Below are 23637 nucleotides of genomic sequence, written 5' to 3' on the forward strand. Positions count from 1 at the left end.
TTGTTTCTCTTTAAGCCCATTAAATTTCTCTGGAAATTATCCTAGACATATTCCCTCAATGCCAGCAAAATAAATAAATAAATAAATAAAAGCCCCTTCCTTCTATGATTAACATTGCTCCAGATCTCTCTGCTTCCCATGACACAGTGTGAGATCAAAAGCCCCTGACCACACTAAAAAGAAGGGATCCATTCAGTCCTGGAGAGAATGCGCTCGCTTACTTACAGTACCTCTTGGCAGGCAGGAGATGAGAAGGAGCTGGAAGAGTGTAAGTCCTATGTGTGTCCAGGGGGCTAGCTCCATGTTGCCCAGGCCAGTGCAACCGGGTGACTGCTCAGGGAAGGAAAGCAGACAAGCAGCTTTTACTGGGACCTCACCAAGTCCAGGCTGCGAGGGATCTCGGATTTCAGACCTCGGCTCACTCCCATCATCACCAGAGGGGAACTACCTTCAAGAGACTTCTCAGACGTCCAGAAGCACGACGTCACCCCAAACCTCTCCAGCTACTGCCTTAACCCTTTCTGGGCTCCATTTAGTAAAGGGCTTATGGGGAGAGTCAATAAGTGGGATTAATGCTCAGCACACCCAGGATGTTTTTCATCCCCAAAGGGAAGACATCCCTTGGAATCATTCCCATTACTGCAAATGAGTCAATGATTCCTGTATCCCCGGTAGGAGACCCTTTCCAAATGTTCACAAGGTTATATGCTGGTGGAATGATGCATATTACTGAAGGGCTGGGTATGCACAGTGTGCAGACAGGGAGTTTTTACCACCCTCACCAGTGACCTGGCAGCCTAGCCAGGTGAAACACAGAAGTGTCTGAATGCACCTGAAATAAGACATATCACACATTTATACAGGGACCAAATAATTAATAGGTCAATTAAAGGATCCTCTATCACTTTATAATGCAGAATGCAAAGGAAGTGCTTGGAATGTATGTGCTGGAACTAGGCAAAGCATCTTCAGTAGAATAGTTTTCATCAAAATACGTTGTGGGAACATATTGTGGGATGTCAATTTTCAACAGGAAAAAGAGGAAACGGTTTGTTCCAACTTTTATCAACATATTATCTTATGTTATTTAAAATAGTATCCTAATATTATTTCTAGATATTATTATATATGTATTTTATCTCACTGTTTCTGAATCAGAATTGTTGCAATTTCAAAATCTGAGCTCAGTCTGTTTTAAAAAACAAATGTCAATATATTCAAATTTCTTGTGGAGAAAAAATTGTTTTGTGCCAGGCTCTAAAACACATTTTTAAGTCCTTATAAAGGTTTTAGCTATGTTGGGTAGTTTCAAAATCCCAGAGCAGTAGCCAATGGAAAACTTGGGTAGCTTAGCACAGTGGAAAATCCATTAGGTCTTCAGCTAGCTTTCCACATGCAGAATTCCTTTATTCAGACATCTTTTGGGCTATTTTTCTGTCTATCCTATCCTTTCACTTTATCCTATCACTCCCACTCTAATGCCTGTTCACCTTTCATATAAACCAATAGTAAAGCATTCTTCTTAGTCTCATTTTTCTCAAATCTTTCAGCACTGTTAATAATACCAGTGCAAACTCAACAGTGATAGTAACTGAAGCAGCACTAATATAGAAAAGTATTTGGATGACTACTAAGTTTTTAACTATGGTATCATCTAATACTGCTCAGAATATATGCAACATGGTACTTAATTCATATTAGGCTGCTACATTGTGCCTACCATATGACTCTCAGGATGTGGATACATGGTGTGATTATGATGGAGTAACTTATCCCAGATTTTACTCCATAGTAGAGAGCAGACTAGCTCTCACAAATCACTTTTCTATGGTTGGCACTATTAGGGTGCTTAGCCATTAGTTGGCAGGGGAAGTGGTTTGCACTGAGTAAAGGTTACAAGGTGGTAACATTGACTAGAGAAGCAGATGCACAGTAAGTCCCCTGTAGTAATTGTTCTGCAAAGTAAAGTTCCTACACTCGTTCTACAAGTTGAAATTATTTACTGGGTGGTGGGACTGGGCCTCTTATGTCTACTTTATGTAGCAGCGCCAACTTACTATAGGGTAAATACATGTATCTGTTCCCTAGGTGTTGCTGCCACTAGTGGATCTGAGCTGCTGGCAGCAAGAGATACAGTAATAAATATGTTTCACATAGCAGTGTAAATTAGCTTCTATACACTCTTGCAGAGTAGAGGAGCCAATCATACTTCTGCTGAAGGTAGTGACAAAATTCCCACTGCCAGTGGTAGTGATGAGGAACCAGAGGAGCTCAACAGGAAAGATCCCACTGAGACGTGTATGTCATGTAATTCCCATGGCGTGCCAAAGGTCACACAGAATATTCAGAGCCGGGTGAGAAACTAAAACCAGAGAGGCCTGAAGGGAACTTGATGAAGCTTCCTGAAGTATTGTCAGCCTCCAGTGTTCAAAAATAATTATTTTGTGGGGTTAGATTCAAGATTCTTGTATGTTAGGGGGCTGGTAATGCTATTGTTTAATTTATTAGCTAGAGGAGTTTATTTGTTGAGTTCTTTTTGTCTTATCATGAGGGACTAGAAACATTAAAAATTAGAAAGGATGCTGAGATTTTCATGCAGGATTGTGATGCGAACTGGGGCAGTAAGTGAACCTCTAAATATTGCCAGTCACACAGTAAAACCACTAGAGCTGGCAGTTGATTTTGATTTGAAAGAGTTAAAGAAAATACAGTTTTCTTTCAGTTATGCTCCTCATGATCTGTAGCAAGACCAGCCCTGAGTTTCACTTTAAACTGAGCTCAAAGCCTCCAGGAGCAGCTTAACTGAAAACACTCATTTTCACTTGTTTTTTTTCACCATAGACTCTTAAGAAATCAGATATTTTGCATAATGTGGATGCAAAACTCTAAAAAGACACAAGATTCACAGAAGACAGATGCACAGGATAACAAGTAATCATGTAGTCTGTAGTCATGTAGTCAGGCCAATTTCTGTGGTCTGGGTCACAGAACGCAGTAAAACAGGGTTGGCACCAGTTAAAGGACCTCAGAAATGATCATGTTCCGCATCTCTTCTGGGCTGTACACACTCCCCCTGTGCCCCAGTGTTCCCACTGTCAAAGAATATCTTTATGCTGGTGATGCTGCATTTCCTCCCCACTCCCAGGAGGAAGAAGAGCAAAAACCTTCCTATTTCTGCTGATGTTAGTGAGAAAATCCCCACTGCCATTGATGAGGATACTGATGAGGTCAGTGGGAAAATTCCCACTGAGACACCACTGAAGTGGGCCATTTTTTACTGCCGTATCATTGCTTAGCCAATTTACCTCACTAAGGGAAAAATCCTAGAAATCCTGACCCTGACCTTCCACACTAGCTAATAATCCAGTCACTTTCCTCTGTGTAGAAGAACAAGACAAGTATCATTCCAAAAAGCTGAAAGACCCTGATAATTACAGAAGCTAGGCATTCTTATCGCTTAACAAAGAAACATAAAACAGCTCTAGTGTCTGTGGGATCATGAATAGCTTCTTTCATACCCCCAGTTCCTGGTACATGATGAAAGAATGTAACTTAGTCAGCCTTGGTAGGAGGAAAACTGCAAGGACGTCTACAGTTATCTGAAGGGACATTTCACAAGGATCTGAATAGAAATCAGCTCGTGCTAGACAAGTCAATTTCCGAAGCATTAGGAAAGCTGGATACAGAGAACTGTTAAGAGTTGGATACAGGATTTGGGGGTTTCACAACTCACAAATGACAGCTAGAGGGGGCAGCTAGCATTTGTGTGTTCAAATCAATTGCTGTGGCCCAAGTCTTTGAACAAAGCAGAACCTGATTAGCACCACTTAAAGAGGCAACATTATGTGAAGAGCGGGTACTTATTGGGCTCCTTACACCTTACCATGGAGGGTTATTTTCTGGGTAAGGTGTACCTGAGGGTGCCAATGGATCCGTATTCAGCACTTTTGCTATCACTGACTTCATTGTGGCTTACTTGATGCTGCTCAAGAGTGCTTAATGCCTTTGGCCCTTGGAATGACTTTTGGCTGCTGACATAGTGTTTTTGAATGCGCTTCTTGTGCTCCCAGTGAGAGGCAGGGAATGAACCAGGCAGATCACGCCAGCCAAATATTTCAGGCTGTATGTAATTCTTGATGAAAGAAAATGAATAGCTGAAAGCTCTGAGCCATGTGTGCTACGCTGCTCAGGAATCTCACTGTAGTGCTTGGCTGCAGAGTTTATATCTGTCTTGGTACTGAACATACTGAAGTACAGGACTGAAAATTACATTCCACTCTGCTGCTGATTATAAAACAGTAAGAGGTGTGAAAATTGCTAGTTACAGTTAATGGATTTTAATAGGTGTTATAAAGTAGCAGGCTATCAGCTTAGAATTAAATAAGATCACTGATCATTCATAACTGATCACTTAATGATTAATAGACTGTTAATAAGCCGTTTGCACTTATAGCTTTCATCATCAACTAGTGAAACTGTTTTACAGATGTTTATGTGTAGTAATGAGAAGTGATAACAATTCTCAGCATTTTGCAGAGGGAAAGACTGAGGTTATGGACAAGCCAAACAATTACCGTGAGTTCAGAGGAAGCAGGGATTTATTACACATCAGTTGTTCTGTGGTTATTGCCTGTGTGTCTTCTCTTAATCCACGCTAGGTGAAAGCTAACCCAAAATAGCTTTTCCCCCAAGTAAAAGTGGGCAGAGCTACTCCAGTTTAGGTTTCATTTTCTAAGTGGTAAGAATGGACAATTAGTGTAATGCTGTGAACACACAATAAGCTTCTGGTGCCCTTTTTAGCTTTCTGAAATTTATTCGGTTGCCTGTACTTTCTGGAATAGAGAGGTGAAGTAATGTCTTCAGAATCACATACAGAGTCAGTGATAGCCAGAAAGAGAACCCAGGAGTCTACATCATTTGTCTTGTACTTTAAGAACAAGACACTCCCATCTAAAAGGGCTGAGTTGGTAATCACAGAATCATAGAAAATCATAGAAAATTAGGGTTAGAAGGGACCTTAGGAAGTCATCTAGTCCAACCCTCTACTCAAAGTAGGACCATCCCCAGCTAGATCATCCCAGCCAAGGCTTTGTCTAGTCAGGTTTTAAAAACGTCCAAGGATGGAGATTCCACAACCTCTCTGGGTAACCTGTTCCAGTGTTTTACTATCCTCCTAGTGAGAGATTTTGCTAATATCTAACATAAATTTCCCTTGCTGCAACTTCAGATCATTGCTCCTTGTTCTGCTATCTGCCACCGCTAAGAATAGTCTAGCTCCATCCTCTTTGGAACCACCCCTCAGGTAGTTGAAGGCTACTATCAAATCCTGCTCTGTCTTCTCTTCTCTAGACTAAATAAGCCAAGTTCCCTCAGCCTCTCCTCAGAAGTCATGTGTTCCAGCCTCCTCACCATTTTCATTGCCCTCCACTGGATTCTCTCCAATTTGTTCACAACCTTTCTGTAGTGGGGGGCCCAAAACTGGACACAGTACTCCAGATGTCACTTCACCAGTACTGAATTGAGGGGAATAATCACTTTTCTTGATCTACTAGCAGCACACATACCAATGCAGCCCAGTATGCTGTTAGCCTTCTTCTCAACAAGGGCACACTGTTGGCTCATATTCAGCTTACTATCCACTGTAACCCCCAGGTCCTTTTCTGCAGAGCTGCTAGTTAGTCAGTCAGCCCTGAGCCTGTACTGGTATGTGGGATTGTTCCATCCTAAGTGCAGGACTTTGCACTTGTCCTTATTGAACCTCGTGAGATTTCGTATGGTCCAATCCTCCAATTTGTCGAGGACTCTCTGAATCTTAACCCTACACTCCTGCATAGCTACTGCTACCACCAGTTTGAGGTCATCTGCAAACTTCATGAGGGTGCACTCTATGCCATCTTCCAGATCATTGATGAAGACACTGAACAAAACCAGACCCAGGCCTGACCCCTGGGGCACTCCACTTGATACCGGCTGCAAACTAGACATTAGGCCATTGACTATTACCTTCTGATTCTGATGATCCAGCCAGTTTTCTATCCACCTTATAGTGGATAAAAACCCATACTTAATCCAACCCATACTTCCTTAGCTTGCTTGCTAGTAAGTTGTGGGAGACTATATCAAAAGCCTTGCTAAAGTCAAGGTATATCAGATCCACTGGGTTTTTGCATCCACAGAACCAGTCATCTCATTAAAGAAAGCAATCGGGTTGGTCAGGCATGACTTGCCCCAGGTGAATCCATGCTGACTGTTTCTAATCATCTTCTTCTCCTCCAAGTGCTTAGAATGGATTCCTTGAGGATCTGCTCCATGACTTTTCCTAGGACTGAGTTGAGGCTGACTGGTCTGTAGTTCCCTGGATCCTCCTTCTTCCCTTAAAGATGGACACTATGTTTCCCCTTTTCCAGTTGTCCAGACCTCTCCCAATTACCATGAGTTTTCAAAGATCATGGCCAGCAGCTCTGCAATCACATTGACCAACTCCCTCAGAACCCTCAGATGCATCCTGTCTGGCCTCAGCTTTCCTAAATAGTCTCTAATCTATTATTTTGGCACTGTTGGCTCCTCACCTCCTCCCCAAACTGTGCTGCCAGGTGCAGTAGTCTGGGTGCTGACCTTGCCTGTGAAGACTGAAGTGAAAAAGGCATTGAGTTCTTCAGCCTTTTCTGCATCCTCTGTCACTAGGTTTCCTCCCCCATTTAGGACCTTGAACCTCCTCTTGTTGCTGACATACTTGTAGAAACCCTCCTTGTTACCCTTCACATCCCTTGCTAGCTGCATCTCCAGTTGTATTTTGGCCTTCCTGATTTCATGCCTGCATGCCCTAGTTGTTTGTTCAAATTTCCACTTCTTATAAGCTTCCTTCTTGTGTTTTAACTTACTGAAGAGTTCCCTGCTAAGCCAAGCTGGTCTTCTGCCATACTTGCTAGTCTTCCTACACATCGGGATGGTTTGCTTCTGCACCCTCAGTAAGGTTTCTGTAAAGTACAGATAACTAGGAATTAACATATTGCTATGAAAATAATCAGATCAGATACAAAGCCAGGTCCCTGATTGGCCAGAAAAACTATTATTTTTTTATGCTTTGTGTTTTCGTTTATATTTTTTCTTCAAAATTTAAGTGCAAAACTATCACAAGCCTTGTATTTTGTAGCTTCTATTCCAGTTTTGCAGTCAAAAGAGATTTAGATATCTTCCACATTTCTGAGCTATTACTTGAGTCAGGTATACGACTCCTGAGTGTCACTTATCTCCAGTACTACAGACACAGGCTAAGTACAGAAAGTCAAAAAGCCTAAGGCTGAATCAATTCAGTCTTCACAGGTTAGTCTAAGGTGCGTAGATTGAACCAACCAGCAAGTGAACAGACATTCACTTTTGATTCTGGAAATGTAGACACATGCCTGCAGAAGGCACAGCCAGAGTCTGAGAGACACCAGAGCACGCCTCCCTGCTTGGCTGAAGTAGATAGCTTGGGCCAAGGCTAGCCTGCCCACCTGGTGAAGGCCAGTTTGCAGGGTAAGTGCAAAGCATCCTGGGATGCTGGGGGACTGTGAGTTAACTTGAACCCAGAGGGGATATGAGACAGAAATTCAATAAACCAATTTAACCTAAATCAGTTAAGTCTGATACTATATCCATCTAGGTTGATCATAAGTCGGTTTCAGCCATTTTGAAAGCAGTTTATATGCACTGAACTTCTGTTGTGTTACAGGTTTGAACCAGTTTCCAATCACTTAATCCAGTTTACGTGTCATTTCTGTCCCTAGCCACAATGTCCTAATTCTTTCAGGAGATTTGCTTCTGCTTCTTCAGTTTCTTGCAAGATGCTCATTAAAAATCAATATGAGCTTTTCATGATGCAGGGGGGAAGTTTGAATATTTTGAGTCAGACTGACTCCTAATGAAGCTAGTGGAGTTTTCGTATGGACTCCAATGACAGCATGAGCATAACTATCTTGCCCCAGTCAAATCTGAAGAAACCATTTGAGAGAGAATGCAGAAGAAAATGAGCTAGTCAAGAGACTGCAGCAGGTTTATATCTCAGAGGGGAAATTAAATTCAAATGAAATTCAAACCTGTACCTGTTGGAGTAGCAGCAGTGACATTTTAATGAAAGATTAGCACTAATGTTTTATTTCTCCCCTCAAAATGTTATTTCTGGATGAGGGGGCCCTTTCAATGAAGAGGTTACAGAGTATGTGTCTTTAAAATACAACCTTTAAAAGAAATTTCAGGCCTTATAGAAACATCAGAGGGATGTTGTATAAGTCACTTAAAGTATTAAGCAAAGTCTGTACTCTGCCCTGTGAACTTCAAGTTCTACCACATGTGCACACAATACAATATCCAGCATTTATGAACAGCAGTAAAGTTGTATCGACATTTCTCTAAAGGCATCTAAAGGCAAAAGCAGTTTGCAGGCCTTTGTCTGGACTCAGCTTTACTGTCTCTTCCTGTTGCTGAGTAGAACTTTAATCCTCGGCAGCTTAAACGTTCCTTTTCACAATCCCAGAGACCCTTGGAGAAGTGAGAACAGAAGGATAAAACTGGCATTAGTTGTGGACTCTGACCTGAGGGGACATGTAACAATAATAATAGCTGTATATAGTAAAATATTTTGTTTGAAAAACAGAGACAGTATCAGGTTTATGATTCCAATTACATTTCTGGGCAGGTGACCAGCAAACATGGCCAGACAAATGTAGATGGTTAATGGTACCTAATAAGCCATGTGGCTTTTTTAGTGTTTTTTTCACACCTTGATTTGATTTTGTTTCCTTCTGTGTTCCTCCTTTGTATAAAGTCTATGATGTTCTTCACCATGGCAACATGCAGTGAGAGAAGCAGGTGGGAGAAGTGATAGGCAATGAAGATTAACTAATATCCATCAGCAGCTAACTGTCAGCATACTCTGAGGAGGTAACAAGGGTGAGAACTGCTTTCAGGTGTGGGTGAACCTAGATGTTGCATTCAGAGTAATTTGTGATCATAAATCACTATTACAGAACAAAAAACATGTAGCAAGATCAGGTGAATTATATTTTGAATCTGTTTTGAGGTCTCAAGTCCAACACACAAAATTGACCTCATTTTCAAAAGCAGTTACTCATTTTAAGTGAATTGCTTGTGGACACAGTGCTGAAGTCAGGAAGAGAAAATAAATCTTTTGACTTTCAGTCCCTCAATACACAGATCTGACTACGCTCCATTTACCTTTTCACTGCTAGATAAAAGAAGTCTCAAATGATAAATCCAGGGACATAGCATGGCATGAAGAATGAACTACCTGTTGCATGCATGGAGAGCAATATCCCTTTGGTTTGGGATGGAATTATAGTAAATGGGCCAGATTTTCAGAACTGCTGAGTCTCCACCGCTCCAAAATGGAAATTATGATCAATAATGGGCTATAATCATCCTATGGGCTTTCTGAAGCAAGCTGTCACCACAAGGATTAATCACTGCTGCCTAACAAATCAAGGAGGAAGCCAGTTTGATGTTCAAGCTTTTCATAGTCCATTGTTTTCCTTACATTGACCCAGGTAAAACAAAACTTACTAATTGTTACCTCCTAGTGTGTATGCATTTTCTTCATTCCAAATTCACCATTGCAAAATAGAATAGAAATAGCCAAAATATAGACCAAATATCTGTATGAAGTTGTCCATTAAGGATAAATGCCAGTGCAGTAGCAAGGATTTTTCCAATCAAGGTTTATTATTACAGAGGGAATAGTAAAAGCACTAACCCTTTTTAGAAGTGTATGACTTGTAATACAGATGAATAATCAGCAAGCTGCTGCCACCACTTCAGTAGTCTGATGATACAAGAGATGCAGATTAGCATTTTTAAAGGTATACATAAAAGCAGGGGAACTATAGGGGGCCTTAAAAGATGTTAATTGCATTTCTGCTTACATGTTACAGAAGAAAGCTTTATAAATAACTTCACAAGATCTAAAATAAACACAAGTCAATAGGAGCTTTTCCATTGCCTTCAGTGCACTTCGGATCAGACTCCTAAAGTGATTGTTAAATTATCTATCTAGGTATTTATATTGTGCTGCTTACTGTGATATTTTATATCCCAGTCCAGCAAAGACTTAAGCTTGTGCTTAACTTTCAGCACAAACATAGTCACAGTGGGACTACAGACATATTTAAAGTTAACAATGTGACCAAGTCTTTGAAGATTAAGGGCCTTCATGCACAATCAAAATTGAAATTCAAAGGAGAGTTGTGCCCAGCTATACTTCCTGAAGTTCAAATAATGGTGGTGGTGATCTCTTGCAGCAGATCCTTAGATGGAGCAACCAGGGGTTGGGCTCCCAGTTTGTACTGACCATACAAACACACATACCATTAGACTAGGCTTCCAGCTGGGAAGTAGCAGTAAAACGGCGCCAAATCACTCTCTGCTTTGCAGATAGTGAAACAGTGAGAGGAATTTCTAAACCAGATAATGTTAATGGATAGATGCATATCTCATTTTTAGTAAATACTTGTGTAATTGTCTAACGGGATAGAAGTCATCACTACAGGATTCCTTTAAAGATTTGAAATCTCACTTAAAGAATGTCTCAGAGCTGCTGTTCCCTTAGATAGCTTTTGCTGGGTGCTCCTACATGAGATAATTTACTCAAGATTAGAGAAAATTACTGTACAGTAAGCGTCACTGTCTACATGTTCAGATGTGTACTGAGCAGTAATTTTCTCTCATTGTGAGTAACTTTACTACCTGTAAATACAAGTAGCAGATTTACTTGGAGGTAATTACTATGCAATACAGCACGTGTAGATGGCCAGCCAGGGGCAAATGTGTTCCCAGTCAGCCAAGCAGCAGGGGGCGGGAGATTGCCTGCTGTCTGCTGCCAAAGCAGGCTGTACCACCAGAACGTGGGCAGAGACAAAGTCTCCCTGCTGCCAGGGCAGGGGGACATTGTCCCCACCTGGGCTCTGGTGGCAGAGCCCACACTGGCAGCAGGCAGCTCCCGGGGGCAGGGAGCGATTCCCCACCTCCTGCCAGGAGACAGCTGTGTCCTGATCCTGTGCTCTCTACCAACCCCTGGGCTAATACCCAGGAGGTGCTTAGAGCTCACCCCGGCTGCTGCATGGGGCTGGTGCAAGGCCAGAGGGGGCAGAAGCAGACTTCTTCCACAAGCAGAAGATCTGCTCCTGATTCCCTGCACGTGTAGATGCCTGACTGGAGTGGGTTTACTCTAGAGTAAATTACTCTAAAGTAAAGCCACTCTGGAGCTTTCACACATGTAGACGCACCCACCACCATGCAACTCAACAGAAAGGAATTGACTTTTATCATTTTTAATGTATCTTTGCAGAAATGGATATACAAATAGTATGCAAGATTTCTTCTTCCTCTAGCAGGATTTGGATTTTGCAAGCACAAACATTTTATATAAACTCCATCTCATCAAAGATTTCATACTTTAACTCTCTTTAGGTCTTTGCCTTAAAAGCAAGTTCTTCAGTGGTGGCAGAGTATGCAAGTTGAAAAAGATCATGTAGAAAAGTCTGTTTGTGAGTAACATAATCCCTTCATGAAGAATCCCCAGGAAAATCAAACTTGGAACCAATGGAGAATTTTCATTTTGTCCCAATAATTTTTTCACTGTTTGTTCTAATTTTCCTTACTGTTTATTTTCTGTAACTGTGAATAATGCCATAGTGTCTGTATTGTCTTCTCTCTCCAAAATTTATTGGTTGCTACTATACTTTTTAGGTGTTTTTTTAGTCTAGAACAGTTTGCTCCAAATCCCATTGAAGCCAATGGAAAGACTAACTTCAGTAAGCTTTGGCTTGAGCCCATAAAAAAGATCTTCATATAGTCTAAATTGTCATAGCTTGATTGAAACCAATGGTACTACACCCACTTACACCAAGTGAACGTCGGGGTTTACAACTCTAGAAACAAAAAGTAAATTAAATGTAGTCTATATGATATATTAATGCACAAGAATTCTTCCTTTTTTCCAACTGCTAAGTGGGGGAATTAAAGAGAAATTTCCTATTTGGGTTATTCCATAAGGGCCCCAAATGTTTTTTCTTGTACATTCATATGTGAAGCATTTGGCACTGGCTAGTGCCAGAGACACAGTCCAAGACTAGATTGATCAAAGACTGAATCCATTAATGCAATTCATATTGTTATGAGAGTCCTCAGATATTTCCCACCTTTCTTTTCTTTCAGTGTTTTTAAAGGATTAAATAAGTACTTTTCCTCTGGTTAGCTCCATTATTTAAATAATTACACTATTACAATAGCACATAGAAGCCCAAGACATTAGCAGCACCTTGAAGTAGATAATTAATTAGTGCTTAATTGCAGTTTACTTGTCTGCAGTAATTGGACAAACAGTAAAACATAATTATAAATAACTTATACACTATATCCTAGATCACTGGATACTTGAGCAAAATTACCTTCTGACCAGATTGGAAATGTCACACATGACATGGTTGATACAGTAAATAACTCTTGTAGATGGAAAGCGATCATTTCCCCTCTGGAGGAACTTCTCACTTAGGAGAGGAACACCAGTTCACCTGACCCTCGTGCAATTCTGTCAGTACATGTCTTTCCTAACCTGAAGCACACCATGCTGTTCAAAACCTGGATCTTCAGCTTCAGATATAATGTCTTGCCCAATTGCATGGAGGTTGCCTGAGACAGAAGAAAACTTCAACCTAGATAATAAAATTGATTTAGGATCTGAATCTTTGTCACAATAGGAAGATTTTTCAGTTACTCTGAGCCAATTTGCCACTGACAATTAAGTGAAACGTGTGTGAGTAAAGTATACCAGACAGCCAGCTGGTATACATCTCCACAGCTCTGTTGACAGTAGGGGAGATCTCTTGACTTGGACAAGCAAAGAACTTGGGCTTCAGTGTTTGGGATGTGCCAAAATGTAAAGTTGTAAATATTCTTGAATATCAGGTTCATATTTTATGTTATATCATCACCTTCTTTCATGTGATCCACAATTGCTTTTAAAACCTCTTTTTGAAGTTTCATGTACCAGCTGTATAAAAATGGGCCTCCAGAATAATTGATGGGTTTAAAGCAAACAGGTTTAGCAGTTTAAGATTCTTTTTATAAGCTCCCAGTGCTCAGTGTAATTTAAAACATTAAATCTGGCAGGGAATAAATTCGTAAATATGATCTAATCATGTTTGGTATTTAAGGAGTGGGGTGGGGGAAATAAACTGGCTGGGAGATAATGAAATAATGGTTTTAGAATTAGTGACCTCACAAATGATTTAACTTTCTCTACAGAAATCTTACTGGGTGATTTAGATGGCCATTTTTTCAGAACAGTTCCAGATCCTTTATATTATGTTTATATTAATGATTACATGGGGGAGGGGGATGGAGGGGGAAACCGATACTGCTAAATAAATTTGCCAGTGTACTTCAGTCTTGACCTAATTTATCACTCGCTATATCAATATGAACTAGTCCACTACTCTGCCAGGAGCCCAGTCCTGATCTGTATTTTCCTGTGTCCTCCTAAGCCTGGGGTGCATGGCTCAAGACAAACTGGATTAGATCTGAGTCTCCTGAATGTGGTCAGGACCAAGCACTTGAGAGAGAAAATATGAGATAATTTGTACACACACACTTCCCCATAGAGGTTTTAAGCCCCAAAGCATGAGGTTAGTGTTAGTGTCAATTATTATATCCCTGGACATTCTCACTATAAATACCAGCATCAGTTCCTTTTTGAAACTCATTAAGTTCTTGGCCTTAGTGATGTCCTGTGACAATTTGTTCCAGGATCTACTTGCATGTTGCATGAAACAGCGTTTTCTTTAATCAGTCTTGAAATGGCTATTTTTTAATTTCTCTCTTGTTCTTAAGCTTCAAGAGAAAAGAATGCCTTAAGCTTTAAGACCTTCCCGAAACCATTCAGTGCTATTCCATCATGCCCACTACTTATTTTGTCTCTTCACTAAGGTAAGCAATTCTGATCTTAACTTCTGGATACTCATTCCCATTCCCATTTTCTGACCCCTGCTCTAGTTCATCGATATCCTTTTGAACATGATGTGACTAGTACTGCACATGCAATTCCAGATGGAGTAGCAGACACACTTAACAATTGAACTATTCCATAATGTCAATGACTGAGAACTGGTTCACATTTGTGTGTAGTCCTGTGGCTCCAACATCCAAGAGTGGGAATGAGCACCCAACCCAGCATGACACGCAATGAGCAGGACTTGCACCCATGCCTTGAAGTCCTACCCGTAGCGGGCGATGTTGTCACTTTTCTTGTTTCCCTAACATAAGTTCAGTAAGCTTCAGTAGTCTGAAAATGACCAAAGTACAGTGTCTTTGCCTGATTTGGGATGGAGGGAGAAAGTGCTGGGACCCACACTTCTTGTTTCCCAGGGGCTTGTAAAGTGAGGGGGTATGAAGATGGGCTGTGACACTGAAGGCAGTGAGGACACAGCTGGTCTTTAGATAGCTTTTATTGAATAAGCAATGCAGGGAGTTCATTAATAAAAAGTGGCAACAAAAGATTTTTAAAAGGTTGTGGGAGGGCGAAGCTGTAGAGTTCTAGCTAGATACCAGAGCAGCCAATTTTAGCAGTGTTATGTGTTTTCATGCCCCTAATGTTTTATTTGCTTTCTTGGCTGCAGCTGTCCCTTGAGCAGGGCACTTCATTAAATTGTCTATGCCGACACCCAGGAGTCTTTCGAGACTTGGTACAATTAATTAAGAAGGTTGAAAAGTATAGTACTTTAATTTTCTTCCCTCAAATGTTGATACTGAACTCAATTTTCTCTTGTGTTTCCTATTTATCCAGCTTGTTTAGCTCCCTCCTAAGTTCCTCAGTCCTCTTGACTCACTTCAGTACCTAATGTTATCAGAAAATTTTGCTCCCTAACAGCACACTCCTTTTCCACATCATTAATAAAAACATTACAGTCAGAGGTACCTCCTCATGCCCAGGGTATTTGCCATGATAACCATTGTCCATTTATCCCTATTTTTCTGTCTCCTGTGCAGTTTCTGATCTATGACAATACTTTGCTTCTCCCTCCATAACTACTTTGATTATTTGGTAGCCTCTTACAAGAACCCATGCCAAAGGCCTTGGGAAAGGATAAATAAATTATATTAAGCAGTTCTCTGTACCCACTGCATTATTGACAGAGTCAAAGGCATGATCATTCAAGTTCTGCTTAGCAATACCCTCAACTATTCTAAACCTAGAGCTCCTTGCATGTTTCCTAATGCCCTTCATTTCTTCACTTCAAAATCCCAGCTTTTCTAATTATAGACACACTGGCAGAGATGTATACTCGCTTAGGTTAGCAATGTGCCTCCATCCTGATCTCTTTTACCATCTGCTAGTCTAAATAGGATCCATTTTTTGGAATATAAACTATTCAGGACAGCCCATTTCTTTCACCTATGCTTGTAGAGACCTAAGAATCATGAAATTGTTGTTGTCGGCAGTCCCTCAATACAAGAATGATAGTCTTCCAGTAAATAAGGAAGTCATTGGTGAATCTGTAGGTGACTGAGGAGGCTGATATGAGATCCACATGTTTAACTGCAGACATGGCAAATAGTTCTAGGAGGAAGAAGTAGAACTGGTGATGTTGGGTCACAGCTCTTTCTTTTTGTATTATAATACCATAATACCGTATTAATGTAACACTTGGCTATGCCAGTGTTCTTAGTCCTGATCTGAAATGGCCTCTTCTACCCTAATACTTGATTCCTTTGCAGTCTTTCTAATGTGTGGCAATCTTGAACTGCAGTACCCTCTAATGTTTTACCCTTGTATCTCACTCCCATGTACGTACACAACCTACCAGTGTGTACTACAATGCAAATGTCATTGCAAAGTATTTCCAACTAAACTTGGACTGTGCTTGGATCCCAGTGCAAGACTGTTAAGAATTATAAACGTTTGTATATAGAAAATTAATTCAAGCAACAAATACAAAGTAACATTTCCATTGTCACTTGATAATGACTCATCTTCCCAAAAAGCTTTGGCAACCTGACAAAGGGCAAATGTTCAGGAAAATAGAATATTTTCCCAGTATTAAAAAAGTATTCAACAAAATAAATATCAGCTCCCCAGAGGTCACTGGCCTTGAATATCTCATTTCATCCTCCAAGGAAATACATCTTGGTTTCTTTTAGTATTCTGAAGTTCTGCAAAAAAAGAAGCTTCTATGGAAGATTAATCTCTAAACCATAGATTTCCCGCATATGCCATTCACTTTTTATCTATTTTTCTCTCTAACCTTTTAAAAACAAATATTTGGGCTTTCAAAGTATTAATAGGTAGTTAATATTCTTGGCTTTAAACTGGGTCATGGGGTGCATGCAATGGGAGGGTATCTCTTAGCTTTTAGTAATTAGCTTTGTTCTACCCTCCACCCTTTCATATAGGAGCAGCTTCTGATTGCAAAATTAAATGGCTACTGATTTCTTGAATTGATTAAACCCATAAAACATTTTGAGAAATATATCTTCTTTAGATCCATTTGGGGAGTCTGTGTATGTGCAATATATGAATTCTGGTTTATATTAAGACTACATTTCATATGCTTGAATGTATAAGAAATCCACCACATGCTGCCCAGATTTTGTCATGTTTTTGCTACATCAGGATAATGTCAGTTGTTAAACCTTAATGATTGCCTGTTCAGTTGGAAATACCTTGGGATGATGGATTGGCTGAAATGAAGAAGTGGGAGTGAAAGACTGAGAAGTCCATAGCAGTCAAGCAAAAAAGCAAAATGTTGATGGTGGGGCATATCAACTCAAGAAGCTCATAGAGGATGATGGGAAGCTTTGATCAAGATCAAAAGGACATTTCTCTATAACAAGAGTCCTACTTAAGTATGGAGCTCATCAAGGTTCAAGAAGCTGACCTCAAGCAGGGGGGAGACAGAAGAAACCCCATGGTTCGAAAAAGCCATTGGCAAGAGAATTAAATCTTGTATCCTTCAGAAGAGTCTGCGCTAACCCCGAGGAACTTCAACAGGGTGCGTCTACACATGATGTTTCCCTTGGTGGGCTAATTAGCTCTACAGTAAACATCTCAGTGTCTACATGTGCAGCTCTATTCAGCTGCAGGAAACTAATAAACTCTGCAGCAGGGTAGTACTTATAAATACAAGTACTGTCCTGCTGTGGAGTTTTTTGTTCTGCAGCAATGCACATGTAGACACTGACATAGCTGGCTGAAGCATGAGAATGCTTCAGTGCAGGAGGCTGCCTGCTAGCTAGTCCCACACTGGAACACCCTCATGCCCCAGCCAGCCCCTCCGCGACACACTGAGCCAGGCTGGAGCAGCCCTGGGCTGGCAGGGTGACCCCCAGGTTCCCCTGCCAGCTGTGACTGCTCTGGCCCAGCTCAACATGTAAACACAGCGCCAGGGAGCAATAAACTCTGGTGCAATATGCACCATGTAGACATGCCCACAGAGTAGTAAGTAAACTAAGGCAGGGAAAACATAGGTGCGTTTGTTACATTGTCCAGATTCATTTTTTTTGTCTTTTGTTAACAAAATATAAAGTCCTTTTGTTTACAAACACTTGCAAAGCCTGGGTCTCTGCTTCTTACTGTTGCATATCCCTAAGGAATGGAACTGTAAATACAGAGTGCCCACAGACCTGGGACTCTGGGAAAAAGCATGCTTAAACTATTGTCGTGTCTTAGGGGTTAACTGTGGTCCTCAGGGGTTTAGGCAGCTGGGGTAAAAGGGTAGCAAAAAGCACACCTGAATCCTACAAGTATTCTTAAGAGGCTGGGACTGGAAACCATGTGACTGAAGCAAACGGGGCCTGAGGAAGCACAAAGATCAGTTATCTTCAGAAACTTACAATTTTAAAAATAAACCTTGATATAAGAGAATATCCAATGCTTATTCTTGTCCTACCATTTCGTAAATGTCCATCATCATAGTATCTAACCATATATTTGATATTCTAGGGATAAATCTGACAATCTTTAAATAAGATTCTCCTTTTCCAAGCAAAGGAAAAAATCAAAATTAACATACAGCTAATTTATAATACAGTTAATGACTATATGATCACATATCATTTTACCATAGAACCCTTGCCCCATTCAGCGTCCTAGATACATGTCATTCACATAATAAGCAGCTAGTCAATATTTTGTTTTCTCCTTATTATTTTCTCCCCATGATTAATTTTAAGCACTTTTGAAGCCATGCTCTGAAAGCAGAATTATTAATATTCTCTTGAGTATTATGTTTGGCACTCATTGCTATAGCATCTGAATGTTTCAAAAACATTAATGACTTAATTTTCACAATGGTTCTTCCTCTGAGAGGCTAATTGGTCTTCACCCGATTATGTTGATTGGAACTAGTAAACCAAGTAAACAAATTCAAAACTCCCCATTTTTTAGTTCTTGGTACTCCAAACAAAATACTGAAGGCACAGCTGGTCATGTTATATCTGTGGAAGTTGTCAGTACCCAATAGTTCTTCAAAGCAAATATCAAAGCCTAAAGTTGGGCACCCAGAATGAGGCACAAAAAATGAGAGGCTGCTTCTGAACTGTTTGAGTTGACTGACTTGTGCAGCGTCACAGAAAACCTTTGGGCAAAATCATGGATGGAATCCAGTTCTTCAGGACAGCATTCACTTTCCTTAACCAAGAGACTTGTCTTTTGTTTCCTTCAGTCTCATACTTAATTCATTATACACCTCCAAACTTTTGCAAATAATAAAACAAGGGTCCTAGGGAAAACAGCTTCCTTCATTAGACAGCTCAGATTCATTGCACCATCCCTTCTCTGCACTCAGTGAGCTGAAGTCCTGTGGAAAAGGAAAAGCATATGGTCATGTAATTAAAGACCATATCATAATGCATGATCACAAGTAGAGCAAATTAAGGTATATTCAGGCAAATTTAATTCTGTCATTTCTTAGTTTGTCACTGATGGATTTTGCAACTTTGGCATCCTTTTAGTTGAAGTTGTGTGTGTTTGTTTGCAAGGGTATTTCTTTCTCTCTCTTAACTGGGAGTCATTTAAGCCATTTGTATGCTGCGTTGTCTCTCTTGTGTAGACATATCTGCTAAAAGCTTTTTGTCTGTGAAGCTTTTCATAGGACATGTTGTTTTGAGGGTTTATTTGAAGTTGATTTAGTTCCAGCATGACCTTTCAGTGTGTCCCCAAATTGCTCTCAAGAAGTCCTGAGGTCCAAGTAAATGTTTCGTTAAATTGAACAATTTTGATATATTAAAAACCACAGCCATTAAAAACACAGCCTTGAAAAATCAAGGCTGAGAAGAAACATTCTGAAATATAGTTGGCCTAGTTTTGACCTGCTGAATCTCCATTGAAGTTGTCTGACTTTGGCTCAGCCTGTTTTGAAACAAAGCCTGAGCTGGAAGGTGACTTGACAAGGAAAAAGCAAAATAAGTTTGTGCCCTTTTTGTTTCTTTGTGAAAAATATATATAATGAAGGCCTGAAAAGTAGGACTTTGTTATCCTCTAGAATCTACTTTCTCTGCTTGTTCCTTAACCTTTGAAATCTAAGGAATGTCAAAACTTATCTTTCCTGGTTTTGTTATGAGACCGTGGTTATCTCCAAAGGATAACCTTTATGAAAGAGAGAGAGGTGTTGAATCTTTAACAAATCGATCTTTTCTGCCAACTGTCCACTGGGCTTTTCAGTTAAATGTGTCTTAACAAAAAAGATTGCTTAATCTGCTGTAAAAAATAATTTTAAAAGTTATTTCCCTTGTCAGCTAAATTCCATGTATCTGTGATGTCATAATCCTATTAACCCTCCATTGTTCTAACAGGAAAATCACAGGAGAAAATATTTTAATAATTAAGGTAAAGAATATACATTGAGGGGGGACTTCAAAATGTATTGCAGAGTGAAGAGAAAGGGGATAAATTAATCATGCCCCCCTTCAGAGTATACCTATATGATGCGCAGATAGCAGATTCCAGAACAGTGCCATACATCTCTTACCACACTGCCCTCAGGGAGTGTCCCTTCTGGGTCAGGTTGATAGAATTGCTGCCTAGAGTCCACAAACATCCAAGGTCAAGCTCTGACAACAGTATGTGCCTAGTCACCATTACATGGATATTTGCAGATTCCATCTACTCTATATCTGGCTACTGAATGCCACATACAACAGCGCCACACAATTGTCACAGGGAAAAATAATAGCTTTTCATCCAAAGAAGAAGAAATATCTTTGACCAGCAAAGGCTCCAGTACCTTACTTCCCTTCAAAAGTTAAGATCTACTACTTACATGCAACAGATCTGCCATTAGTACCAAATGGCAATTTCCCCCCAAAATAAGAAAGACAACAGATTGCCTCTGCATTCTCACTGGAACAATGAAGAGTGATTGTTTAATGCAGGCCCTATCTGAGCATCATGCTTTTCGCAACTGTAACACCAAGTACAAGACAAGAGTGATGAATGTGAAGTTTAATGTACTGGCTGGGTACATGTACCATTATCTAGGGGATGTCATACAGAAGATATAAGCCCTGATACTAGTTATGTGAAATGTTTCTAGACAAAATTTGAAAGCACATGAAGCAAATGTTACCCATTTGCTGGAAACTCAGTGGAGACTGGGCAGAAAAGATCCCTTAATGGAGAGTCTATTGGGTCGTGGTTCTGAGAAGGCTTGGATTAAATTGTAAAAAATATAAACTCTACTTTTTCTTTACTAGAACTTCAGGTTTTGCTAAAATAAAGAGAGTGTAGATCCACTGAGGCAGAAACAGAAGGAAAAGACTGCCATTCTATCTGGATTACTAATGTTATTATACCCATTTTTGAAGCTTTGGAAAATTCAAGTTGCCAAGTCACATATTTGAAAGTTTAGCAACCTCCTGAAAAAAGCTCCCATTCCTTTACAAATTAAAGCTGATTTATTATCTTGTGATAAAAGCCTAGGTTATTCCACAACAAAGTTCTGCAAAAGGAGGAGGAGGAGGATACTTAGCTCTTACGAAATGTTTAGCTCTTACAGCTTCTAATTTTTAATGTGCTGTACAAAAAAATGTAAGTATCCTTACCTCTGTTGTACTGGAAAAGGAAAACTGAGGCACACAGAGGTGAAAAGTCACGCAGTAGTGCAAAGCAGAGCTAGGAATGAAACCAAGATTTTCTTCTCCACTGGACTGGTGCCTTGCATCATATACTAAGGTGAGATCTTCAGCCTGCTCTCTAGTAGCATTGAATTTCAGACCCCAGATCTCCTCATCCCACTCTGTTTTTACCCATTTCTGCCCCATTCTTGGCAGATGTTATCACACAGATATTTGAGAAAATAGACACAAATGGACATATGAGATCATGAAGGAGGGAAGAACAGGTTATTGCCTCTTTTCTTGTTCAGTGGCCACTCTAGTCAGTGGTCACTTTAAGTGAGGCATTGCAAGTGGGACTTTTTCGTGTGGGAGATTTACAGTGTGTGCACTGAAACCTGAAGTGGAGTCTGCATATTTGAGTATCCTAGTAAATCTCTGGAGTAGTAGACATTCCAATCCATGTACCTAATTCATATTGTGTTTTTTAATTCTTCACAGCCTGGTTAAAGAATATGGGCAATAGCACTGGAAAAAAGGTCCCCCTATAAGATAAGAAGGTCCCAGGAATTTTCCTTCAAAGACCACAGAGCAGCCGAGAAAGAGACCTGTAGTGATGTTAGCAGCTGAAAAGGAGCTGAATTCCTTTTCCTCGGGGCCAGTGATCCAGATGTTATTCCTCTTGGGTTTCAAGGAACAGACTCTTTTTGATGTATTTTTAAAGAGATGATCCAGGGAAACAAACTTAGAAAGAGATTAGAAACAGATTTTATTAAAAAAAAATAAGGAAGTATTTCTTTTTCATTAGGATCACAGAGTGATTATACCCTCCACACATCTGTATGCAGTCCCAGTTCAGGATATCCAGAAACCTAGGACCCTTTGTTAATTGATTTGATGTGTTTTTTTGCAGTTGTTATTTGTATTAAAGGAGCGGTCTTGGCTGAGTTTTGGAGTTTTGTTGTGATAGAGCAGGAGTTTTCAACCTTTTTTAAGGAGTGTACCCCTTCTGGTGGGTACCCCTCCTGGACTGCACCCCCGGGACGAGCAAGGTGTGGGGGGTCCCCTGGTAGCTGGTTGACAAAGTGGGAAAGGAGGGGAGAGAGGTCCCCCAGCAGCCAGTCAATGAGAGGTTGGGGGGGAGTGCTGGCAGCGGCACACTTCCCAAGTACCCCCACTTCTCGGCGTCACAGCCATGACCCCCCTGGGGCCTTCCCAAGTACCCCCAGGGGGTACACGTACCCCCAGTTGACAACCACTGTGACAGAGGATATATGCATAATAAGAAAAGTGTACTGCCTGAAGACTGGAAGAAGGCCAATGTGGTGCCTATCTTCAAGAAAGGGAGGAAAGTGGATCCGGCTAACTATAGGCCCATCAGCCTGACTTCTATCCCGGGGAAGATCTTAGAAAAGTTTATTAAAGAGGCCATCCTTAATGAACTGGCCAATGCCAGCATCCTAAGGGATAGCCAGTACAGGTTTGTTGCAGATAGGTCTTGCTTGATCAATCTCATTTTCTTCTACTACCAGGTCACCTGGACAAGGGAGAAGAGATTAATGTCATATATCTTGACTTCAAAAAAGCCTTCGATCTGGTATCTCATGATCACCTCTTGGCAAAACTGGCTAATTGTGGCCTTGGGTCCACCACGATCCACTGGCTGGGAAATTAGCTCCGTGGTCAGATCCAGAGGGTAGTAATTGATGGAAGTCACTCATCATGGTGTCCTGTGACCAGTGGGGGTCCCCCAAGGCTCTGTCCTTGGACCCACATTGTTCAACATCTTATTAATGATGTGGACATTGGAGTCAGGAGTGGATTGGCCAAGTTTGCTGATGACACCAAACTGTGGGGCAAAGCATCCACACCAGAAGATATGTGGGTGATCCAGGCTGACCTGGACAGGCTCAGCAAATGGGCGGACGAGAACCTGATGGTGTTTAACACTGAAGAAGGTTGGGAAGAAAAACCTGCAGCATCCTTATAGGCTCGGCAGTGCTACGCTGGCTAGCACTACGGAAGAAAGAGATTTGGGGGTCATCATTGACCACAAGATGAACATGAGCCTGCAATGCGATGCTGCGGCTAGGAAAGCGGCCCAAACGCTGGCGTGCATCCATAGATGCTTCTCGAGCAAATCCCGAGACGTCATTCTCTTGCTGTACTCAGCCTTGGTGAGGCCGCAGCTGGAGTACTGCGTCCAGTTTTGGGCTCCACAATTCAAAAAGAATGTGGAGAAGCTTGAAAGAGTCCAGAGAAGAGCCACAAGCATGATCAAAGGTCAGGAAAACAGGCCTTACAACGACAGGCTGAGAGCCATGGGGCTCTTTAGCCTGGAAAAGCGCAGGCTCAGGGGTGATCTGATGGCCACCTATAAGCTTATCAGGAGTGACCACCAGGATCTGGGGGAACGTTTGTTCACCAGAGTGCCCCAAGGGATAATGAGGTAAAACTACTACAAGACCGTTTCAGGCTGGACATAAGGAAGAATTTCTTTACTGTCCGAGCCCCCAAGGTCTGGAACAGCCTGCC

General features: G+C 40.9%; 1 protein-coding gene and 1 long non-coding RNA gene across 6 annotated transcripts in view; one reads left to right on the top strand and one right to left on the bottom strand.

Annotated features, from left to right (window-relative positions):
* Positions 1-6592, bottom strand: part of PAMR1 (peptidase domain containing associated with muscle regeneration 1) — a 96001-nt gene extending 89409 nt beyond the window's left edge. The window contains exon 1 of one of the 5 annotated variants that reach the window (XM_019551825.1): positions 6570-6592. Coding sequence is in view for 3 of the 5 variants with exons in the window: in XM_019551822.1 (XP_019407367.1) it covers positions 231-303 (73 nt within the window). In the remaining 2 variants the exon portion in view is untranslated. Of the gene's footprint in view, positions 1-225; positions 597-6569 lie in introns of those variants that run through there. The other 4 variants (XM_019551822.1, XM_019551823.1, XM_019551826.1 and 1 more) reach the window with 4 other exon arrangements.
* A 6139-nt stretch (positions 6593-12731) lies between these two features.
* LOC109320981 overlaps positions 12732-23637 on the top strand; it is a 16501-nt gene continuing 5595 nt past the window's right edge. The window contains exons 1-2 of the long non-coding RNA XR_002103911.1: positions 12732-12742; positions 17518-17525. This is a non-coding gene — a long non-coding RNA (uncharacterized LOC109320981). The remainder of the gene's footprint in view (positions 12743-17517; positions 17526-23637) is intronic.

The sequence above is a fragment of the Crocodylus porosus genome, unplaced genomic scaffold, assembly GCF_001723895.1.
Source record: "Crocodylus porosus isolate Cpor-Errol unplaced genomic scaffold, CroPor_comp1, whole genome shotgun sequence".
Taxonomy (NCBI): Eukaryota; Metazoa; Chordata; order Crocodylia; family Crocodylidae; genus Crocodylus; species Crocodylus porosus.